Below are 9,890 nucleotides of genomic sequence, written 5' to 3'. Positions count from 1 at the left end.
CTGCAGGTGCCCGCAGGTAAGTGGAGGCCGCGGGGCTGGGGCTGGGGCGTGCGCGCCGCGCCCGGAGCCCCCGGGGCCGCTCCGCTCCGCTCCGCTCTGCTCTCCCCGCAGGCCTGGCCGTGCTGCAGGCGCTGTGCGGCGACGTGCCTCAGCTGGGGGTCTTCTGCACCGAGCCCATCCCCAAAGGGGTCCGCTTCGGCCCCTTCCAGGGCAGAGTGGTCAACACCAGCGAGATCAAGACGTACGATGACAACTCCTTAATGTGGGAGGTAGATGCGGCTCCGGCTCCCCCCGGGGCAGCGGCCGGGCTGGCGGGAGGGGGGTCCCCGCGCCCCCCTCACGCACCTCGGTCTCCCCGCAGATTTTCGAGGACGGCCGCCTGAGCCACTTCATCGACGGCAGGGGCGCCGCGGGCAACTGGATGTCCCTCGTCAACTGCGCGCGGTTCCCGGAGGAGCAGAACCTCACGGCCGTCCAGTGCCAGGGCCAGATCTTCTACGAGACCTGCAAGGAGATCTTGCCCGAGCAGGAGCTGCTCGTGTGGTACGGGGACTGCTACCTCCAGTTCCTGGGCATCCCCCTCAGCCTGAAAGGCACGAGCCAAGGGAAGAGACCCCAGCTCCACGCCGAAGGTCGGTGCCCTGGACCCCCGCTCCCCCCCCGCAAGGCATCGTCGTCCCATTTTTCGTTTCCCTGTGGCTCTGCTTGCAGCCGGCGGAGACCCTCTCCTCCCTAGCATCTCGCTTGACCCTCCAGCAGGTGCGGGCCGCCCGCAGCAGCCCTCCAGGGGAGGACAGGTGCCGCTTGTCCTTTCCGTCTAGAATTTAAACCGCAGCATTCAAGACAACCCCCCCAAACCTAGGGCCCGATCCCTCTTTCCAGCCGAAGGCAGAAGGGTCCCCGGGGGAGGGGGGAGGAGAGGGGTTGGGGAGGTTGGAGATTTGTGTCCAGGCTCCGAGTAAAAACAACAAAAAACAACCTGCTGCGTGCAGACACTTGAAACGGATTGAGACCCGAGCTACCCACGCGGGGAAGCCCAAGCCATGCGATGAGCTGAATTTGCTTTTGGATTGTGTTTCGCGATCAGAGGTTTATTTAAGCTCACGAAAAATGAGGGGGCTCAAGCGCCCGCGTGTAGTGCCAGGAAGTCAGGCATGGCAAACAGCAGCACGGGCCCGATCCTGCTCTCTAAGGGCAAGGGCACAATCCCCACAACGAAGCACCTTATATTTGTATTTTCTTTGCCCGGGATTAAACACTCAGTGTCACACAACATTTGTTTTAGGTAGTCTTGGTCTACCGCTCTTATGTTCGTCGACTGGAAATGCAATTAATGGTCTAATTAATAGACCTACTCCGGTTAATTCACAGCAGATCTGGTTTCTGGAAAGGCTGATTTCAGAGGTGTCTGTCTTGTTAGAAAGACAGCAATCCCCGGGACCACTGGGTTGGTTCTTTGTGGGGATGTATGTTACATACCCGAAGGAAGATAGATCCCGAGGAAACTGCAGGAAATAATACTAGTAGTAGTAGTAGTAAAACATGCGTTGTGGATTTGTTTTAATGCACATTTTGGAAATGACATTTTGCAGTTGTTTAACTCTGATACATTGGGCCGACTCCTGATTCGATGCTGAGGTCTGATTTCAAACCACTTAGTCGGGGCATGCAGCCTACGAGAGCAGGCATTTAAATATTTCTGGCATCAGAAATTTAATATCCAAACTTAGAGAAAACTGATGAGATGGTTCAGATCCAACGATCTGAAGCAGAATCCCTCGTATTTGATCTTGCCTTGAAAACTTTCAGCTGCCTGATTTTTGGATTTCGGGACATGTGCAGAGGCGATATTCATATTCTAGGCGGACCAGCAGGTTTTGCCTGGGCCAGGAGGTTCTTTTATGTTGCAAGAAATGCACTTTTGCACATATTAAAGCCAAGGTGGAAATCGAGGGACTGACTTCTCTCTCTGCCTGTAGTTCCTGCGGAGTTATTCTCTTTGCTGTGCCTGCCTTCAGGCAAAAGGCGATCTCCTTTAAGTGCAGTAGGCACAAGGAGTGCAATCCTGACCCCACGGAAGTCAGTGGCACAACTTGTCATTTCCTCAGATTTTGCCCAGCGAGGATGTGCGCTTCTCACTGCTGTGACCGCAACCGCTGTAGCATGGGAGAGCGCAGGCGGGAACCCCAGAGTTAATCGTTGCCAGTTGCATTTTTGCTAATTATCGCGCCCTGAATATTTACTGTAATCCTGTTACGATTTCTAAAAGCTACAACTGGCCTCGACCGAGTGGCAGCGCCGGCAGGAGGGCGTGAAGCCTCCGCGTGGTTGAATGACGGCGCTCTCCCTTGTGTTGTACAGAATCCGGGGAGAGTTATAAATGCGAGAGGTGCGGCAAAGTGTTTGCCTACAAATACTACAGAGACAAGCACTTGAAATACACTCGCTGCGTGGATCAAGGAGACAGGAAGTTCCCTTGTCACCTGTGCGACCGGTCTTTTGAGAAGAGAGACAGGCTGAGGATCCACATCCTGCACGTGCACGAGAAGCACAGACCTCACAAGGTGAGCCTGGTTTCCGGATGGTAGCAAACCCCTGGAATTAGTATCCCACCCCCACCCCCACCCCCAACATCCTCAAACGATAGTTATCCTGTAAATGATCAGCTCTTCCTCATGTAAGACCTTCCCCCCTAAACATTAACCCTCAAAATATCACATTTCTTAGTCCCCCTTGTGACTCCCCATGAGGTTTGCAGTGAATCCTGGCGGTGTGAAACAGATCTCAGTACAAGAGGGTCAGGGATTTACACACGATGGTTTTGGATCCCCAGTCACGACCCCATCTTTGGATGAATGTGTATAAAACATTTCCCTTACCTAACTTGCAGCGTCAACCATGCTTAAAGTATGCAGAAAGGGAGAATGAGGCTGGGGCTCCTGCAATACCTCAGTCCTGTTTGCTTCTGTTTTTTGAGGTTGCTCCTGGCTTGTTAAGCTGCTTTTCCTGCTTTCTCTCACAATTTCGACCTGTGTTCTCAAACCCGGTCCCTCTTGAATAAAGCAGCGTTGAAATTTAAATTGGGACCATCAGCTCTGAGCTAAAACAATTAAGAGCCTTAGCCAGACAATGAGCCCCGGGCGCAAGCTCTTATTGTTCCTAAAATCACGAACACTTAAAGGCACCAGGAACGGAGGTTTTACAGGCACTTCTCTGTCTCTTTAAAGCTGCCTTCCTATTGCTAATATTTGTCCCGTGGGGAGAGCCCAGGGAGCGCAGGGCGGAAAGCCAGGGTGCCTCTGAACTCGTTGCCTACCTTATTCTAAAACTTTATGGCGCCTGTTTTAACAGTTGCCCTGGGAGGTTTTTTTTTTAACTTGTCTGGTTTGGGGCATCAGGTAGCAGAAAGTAGGAAGCATGCAGACTTGAAGAGATGATCAGACCAGGAAATACCTTACCTATCATCCTTGAAGAGTCTGTATGAATCAGGAATTCAGTTAGAGAGTTAGCTCCCTGGTTTAGGAGTTGTCATAAATTCTGCATATTTGCATCCACTGAGACACTTGCTATGGCTTGGGGACCTGCACTTGCCTTGCTTCTCTAGATACTTTAAGGGGTCAGAGTTTTAAAAATAGGGTGCTAGGATATTCCATGTTATTTGACTAATCTTTGCCATTAGCTTGTCAGAAACATGGAAAAAGTGAGAATAAGACATGCTCATAAATTCTATATCAGGATACAGTTAGGATGTTGAAGGTGACACAGGTGAATCATACATAATAACTGTATGTATTTATACGTATGCCCTCATTCCTGTGTGTTTGAAAAATCATCCTTCATATGTCTCCCTATTTTATGGATCCTCCCAGAACTAAGGTGAAATGCCTTAGTGACAATGTTACAATTTAATAATAACATCATATTTATTCAGGAATAAGGATTAGAGATTTAAGAAGTGGGTTTAACAAATTCAACAAATTTTGGAACACCATATATTATGTTTAGATATTTCTTTTTTCTCTTTCTGGCTATCTCTTCTTGGAATTTAGGCATTTTATTTTGAAATGCACGCAGAAGAAAGGTTATTGTCATCCAAAACATGACAGGGAAAAGATCCATTGTACATAGCCATAAAAAATGAAATGGGTCAGAGGATACTGCATTTATGGGGCTACCCACATTGCATATAATTTCTCTTTCTTAAAAACATTCTCTTCCACTTAATTTCTTTGAATATTATGGGTGAGAGAGAATTTATTTCAGGCAAATCATAGCTGAAGAATAACCACTTGTGACCTGATCCAAATTTAACGGATGCCAATGTAAATCTTTCATGTAATTGTTATGGACTTTAAATCAGCATCTGTCCCATCACTGGCAGCCCTAGAAGCACATTGTACAGGTAACTACTGATTCTATTAGAAGTGATTCACTCACTCAGCTGAGTTGCATGTGTAGTAGATCTGAGTGTAAAGTGCATATAGGTACAGCATTTTACAGGTATTAAAGCTATCTGAGACATTCTGTATATATATTTTTTTATAAAAAATATGTATTTTTCAGAAATGACAATTATTTAAAAAGTGTTTACTTTTTATTGTGAAATGTTTATCCAGGCTATCATATCATTGACACTGGATACAAAACTGTTCATTAACTCCAAACCACATTTTGGTAAACAAGGAAATCAATATGTTTAATTAATATTTTGATGAAAAATGAACTAATGGATTTTTTTGATAGATGAATCCATTTTAAACCTCCCCACTGGAAACAACTTCAAAATTGTGCATGTTTGTTATGGTTTTTGGGATATTACAAAGACTCTGATGGCTTTTAACTTGATTTTTATTAGTTAGGATTACGGAGTTTGCATGTGTGTATGTGAAAACACAAACATGCACATCCCAATATGTTTGTCATTGTCTCCTCCAGTCTTTTCACTGCCCTTTTGATAGAAAAGCTTTAGCTGGTTAATGTTGAAGTTAACTTTATTTGTCCCTCTAGTGCTCAGTATGTGGGAAGAGTTTTTCCCAGTCTTCAAGCCTGAACAAACACATGAGGGTACACTCTGGAGAAAGACCCTACAAATGTGTGTATTGTAACAAGGTAAAAGAAAACACAATCCACTCAGAAGCTTGCTTTGTGTTTGTCTGATTGCTCATCTCATGTAGATTTCTGTGCTAGATTCAATGTATAGCATGGGTGTAGATTCTTTTATTTATATTTATCTTAAATTGTCCTAGTTCAAAACTGAAGGGATGGGGATACACTGGATTTTTCAAGATTATTCAAAGACCCAAATAAATTCATCTATAATTTACTTACATTTGGGACACTTCTATAACAAAAAGAATGTGGAAGTGACAGGGAAGGTGAAATGCTGGGCATTAAATTGGACTGAGATATGGAACAGATGGACTCAGATTTCCTGGATGACTTTAAGCATCTACACTATGTTTAAATTTTTGATCTGTAAATAAAATCAATAACATTTTCCTTCTCGGATGAGGGTGTTGTGAGGATGAAATCTACAAATGAATATGTCGTGCTCCAGAAGTGTTTTGGTTATTTAGATAGATAAGAATGAATGGGTTGAAATATATGAGTTTATTTCTGCTCCCTTCCCTAGCAAAGAGTCTTTGAATTCATTTGCACTACTTAATGGGTAAAGTGAATAGGACTTGTTCCACACACCTGTTCTAATTATCTGTCTATTGACTTTGAAGTAATGAAACTCTTTCTGAGTAAGTCTTACTCATATGGTTAGGTGAGAAATTATGTATTTGTATGCAGGCTTAGCTCTAAAATACAAGTTAAAACCACAGACTGTATAGCTTTATTCAGACTGTATAGCTTTATTCAGAAACCTCAGCTTGTGGTACAACTACCACTAATAATCCACATCAATACTACCTTCTGTTGCTTTAAACTGCAGTTGTAAGTAAGGGTTGGAAATCATAACTTGGCTTATATGCTTCTGTGGAGAAACCCATTGGAGAAAACTTTGAGGAAGGGACTTCTGTTCCCCTCCCATTGTTCTATCAAGGTGAAGGATCCGAGTCCCCATGGAATAGATAATCCAAGCTACGCTTGACTTTTGGGAAGCTGCATGTGGCTAGAACCATTCATCTCCTGCTTCTCTGTCTACTGCTGTTTCTTTTTCTTTGTCCTACCCTCAGCAGTGGCAACTCCAGTGGCTCCCCCACCAGGGAAAGCTATCTTGAAAATAGAATACAGCCTACCTTCATTGCCTTTTCTACTTAAATTAAATGACTCTGGAGAAATGGGCCTTTATACATTTGTCCTGACTCCTTGTCTCCCACATCTGGCATCCTGGACTTGCCTGATTCCCACATTATCCTCCTTCCCAAGGTCCTTGAAATGAAAAAGAGAGGATACCATGAAGGGCAGTGATCCTCTCTTCCACAGAGGCCTGGCAACATTTGCCTGTAATCCCCTGTGTGAACAGAATTGAGATCAAAGATCAGGTGGTTTGAAGGGTGGCTTGAAAAGATTTGTTGCTAAAAACTATGATGATTCACAGCAGATGGGGATGTAGCCCAGTGTTGGTCTTACCAATCTGCTCAAAATACATTCTTGCTGTCTGTTGTTACTCTTGCCTATCTTATTTGAGTATTTAAGCCACTGCTTCCTGTATGACAACAGCAGCTAAGGCTTCACTGCAGTACGGAAGTTCATAAGGAATAGCAGTTGGGTGGGAAAATGTGTTGATTATGCTGAAGTATTTATTGAATAAGGAAGAAGAAAACAGACTGGGAGGTATCTCTTCCCAGAAAAGAAGGGATCAGGTATGATGGGTGAGAGTACACAGAAACATAAAGAAATGCTGGATTTCTGACAGCTGAATCCTAATTCTCTATACTGTGTTGCCTTGCTTGTGTGAATATAAGCAAAGCCCTACATAGGAAAAATATATTTTTTAGTTAAAATATTTACAGTAAAGATTGTAACAAAGAGGGAAATATACAATAATAGACAGTTAATTAAATAAGAAGCAAGGATTTTTTTCTAGTGATCTCTTTTATTGGACAACTCTCTAGTTGGGTGAAATGTTAAGCAGGTTTTTGGGCCCAAGGTGCCCTTCTTCGGGTCCTGAAGTGACTTGAGGAAGGATGCTTCATGCCTGAAATCTTGCTGTGATCTCTTCTAAATATACAGTTGTTCAACAAAAGATATATCGAGAAAAAACCTTGTTTATTATATATTTTCTGGACCATCACAGCTACAAATGCACCACAACACTACTGCAGGTAGTTAAAGACACTTGACTTTATCCAACCTTCTCTGACATGAAGAAATATATATGTTTGTATCTTCTGGTCAGAAATATTTTCAGTATAATAAACCAACCTGACTGTCCTCTTCTATCAGTGTAATTCCACTGACTTTGCTGGAGTTAGACCTGACTACTCCTACTGCTTTGGATGACAGAACAGTCTAACCCTTTCAGTCCTGTTTCTATGGCTTCTTTTCTGAGTGAAGAAAATATTTGGTCAGTGCTGTGGAAATTCTGAAGATTTTTAGAGGAGGAATAAACTGACTGGATCTTAATTAGTAGACTGACCTGGCCATGCTGGGTGGAGTGGGACCTTTATATGATAGTTTTGTAGTTAATTGTATAACTTTAAATACTCTTCTTTTTTCTCTTTCATCAACCATCACATCCTTAGGCATTTACAGCATCCAGTATCCTGCGCACTCACATCCGCCAGCACTCGGGAGAGAAGCCCTTCAAGTGTAAATACTGTGGCAAAGCCTTTGCCTCACATGCAGCCCATGACAGTCATGTGCGACGCACACACAAAGGTGGCACTTGCTTAGTGTGTGGCAAACACTTCCTAGAGCAGGAGGAATTCAGATTCCATATGAAGTTCCACACAACTCTTTAGGCAACCGGCTGCGTATGTGCTTTTGTGTGTGTGTATATGTGTGTGTGTATGTGTGTGTGTGTATATATATATATATGTATATGTATAAGTATATGACTATGTATGTGTGTGTATGTATATATACATCTCAGAAGATGAAATCTGCTTTTGGACAGAGGCTAGCACAGGACCCAGCTGCCACTCACTTCCCACTCAGGAACCCCCTAATTAAGGGATTGGATGGTACCTAGGCTTTGTGCTAGGGACAAATTTCACCCAAGACGAATATCTCTTACGTGAGTATTGCATGACCATTTTTGTGGTTCCGATCTGATCTTTCCGTGGACTGTCCAATATTATGTGTGGAAACTCCTTCTGGTGTGTTTTTACCAAGTGCATTTCTTAAAAACAATTTAATCCATATTTATTTTATCTGATCTCAGGATCAGCCAGCTGTTACTTTATGAAATGTGTATTTCAGACCATTGCATAAATCTAACTATTGAAATGTGAACGTGAACTGTCCCTGCCATATTGCTTGTTAAAGCAAGGTCTCTTCCATTGTTGAATATACAGTTCCTTTGTTCAGCTTCATATTGCCTAGGAAAAATATAGGATCATAGGAAAGTAGAACTAAATGGGAGCTCACAAGGTCATCTGATCCAGCCCCCTGCTCAAGGCAAGATCATCCCTGACTAAACCATCCCAGTCAAATGTCTGTTCAACCAGCTCTTGAAAATTTCCATGGATGGAGACTCCACAACTGCTCAGAATAGCCTGTTCCAATGTTTAACCACCCTCATTGTCCAGAAGTTCCTCCTAATTTGCAACCTAAATATCCTCTGCAGCTTGTGGCGATTGGTCCTACTCCTGTCCCCTGTGGCCACAAGGTAAAGCTCATCTCCATCCTTTCTATAATCACCCTTTAGTAGCCTGATACTAAATTCCCCCTCAGTATTCTCTTCTCCAGACTAAATAGCCCTAATGTATGGTCCTTCCCTAATAATAAATAACCTTTCTACAACATAGGGAAGTATAGGTCATTTCCTGTTTGCTTGACACTTGACTCAAATCAGATATGCAAGCTCAGAGGGTGGGGCACAGTGGTGACTCCATACCTTGGGGCAAACTATAAAATAATCTGCCCCAGCGTGGTAGAACACCTGCAAGAACCACCAGCCATATCAGTGATTAATATTAATTTTCTAAATTTTTTAGGGGCCCCGTGGGCCAGATAGAATGGCCTGGCGGGCTGCATCCACCCCCCGGGCTGCATTTTGCCCACCCCTGCTATAACATCTTTTACCTCTCCTGCTATTATACATGGGAACTACAGGGAATCCTGACAAGTCTGAAGCCCTGTATTTTTTTTTAATTAGTTTTGAAACAAGATTAAGAAATTGGTTCGGTTCTGCATTAGCAGCATCAGTATCTCTGTAGTGAAAGGGTGAACACAGTCTCAGTGTAAGACTGGAAGCTTGAGAAGGACCCAGGAGTCCTTGATTTTGCCAGTTTTGATATATCTTGTGGTATGTGTCAAGGATTAAAGCCTAAAGACTTGTTGCATGCCAGCTGTTATTCATTGTGAGGAGTTCCAAGACCTGCCTCCATTTCCCAATGATGTTGCAAATTGAGGCTTCTTCGGGTCCAGTGTTGATTTCTTAAACAATATTGAAACCCTTTGTTTATATATTGTTCTTTGGGAGCCAGACTCCTGTTAGAAAGACTACCCAGGTAGGTGACTAAATATGAATTTAAGATATTTACTTTGTGTTCCTGAAAAATCTTGTCCCTGTGTGTGTATCTGCGCTGAATTCGAAAAATGGTCCCAGTCTTTTACAACAGACTGGACCAATTAAATTAAAAAAAAAAATTGGGGTGGTTGAAATTCAGATTTTGCAGTCAGATAAAAGTCTAATCAGAACTTTTAATGGAATGGTTTTTCCTCCCTTGTAGATAATCAATCTGGCATGGAGGGTCAGCAAAAAGGCTGTGCAC

General features: G+C 43.5%; 1 protein-coding gene across 1 annotated transcript in view; it reads left to right on the top strand.

The window, feature by feature from the left end:
- PRDM14 (PR/SET domain 14) overlaps positions 1–7,913 on the top strand; it is a 20,435-nt gene extending 12,522 nt beyond the window's left edge. Inside the window, exons 2-6 of the mRNA XM_019543670.1 lie at positions 22–269; positions 362–632; positions 2,362–2,564; positions 5,008–5,109; positions 7,695–7,913. Of these exons, the coding sequence (XP_019399215.1) occupies positions 22–269; positions 362–632; positions 2,362–2,564; positions 5,008–5,109; positions 7,695–7,913 (1,043 nt within the window). The remainder of the gene's footprint in view (positions 1–21; positions 270–361; positions 633–2,361; positions 2,565–5,007; positions 5,110–7,694) is intronic.
- The last annotated feature ends 1,977 nt before the right edge of the window (positions 7,914–9,890 follow it).

The sequence above is a fragment of the Crocodylus porosus genome, unplaced genomic scaffold, assembly GCF_001723895.1.
Source record: "Crocodylus porosus isolate Cpor-Errol unplaced genomic scaffold, CroPor_comp1, whole genome shotgun sequence".
NCBI classification, from domain to species: domain Eukaryota; kingdom Metazoa; phylum Chordata; order Crocodylia; family Crocodylidae; genus Crocodylus; species Crocodylus porosus.
The sequence above is the reverse complement of the archived record's forward strand: the minus strand, read 5'-3'. Positions and strand labels throughout refer to the sequence as shown.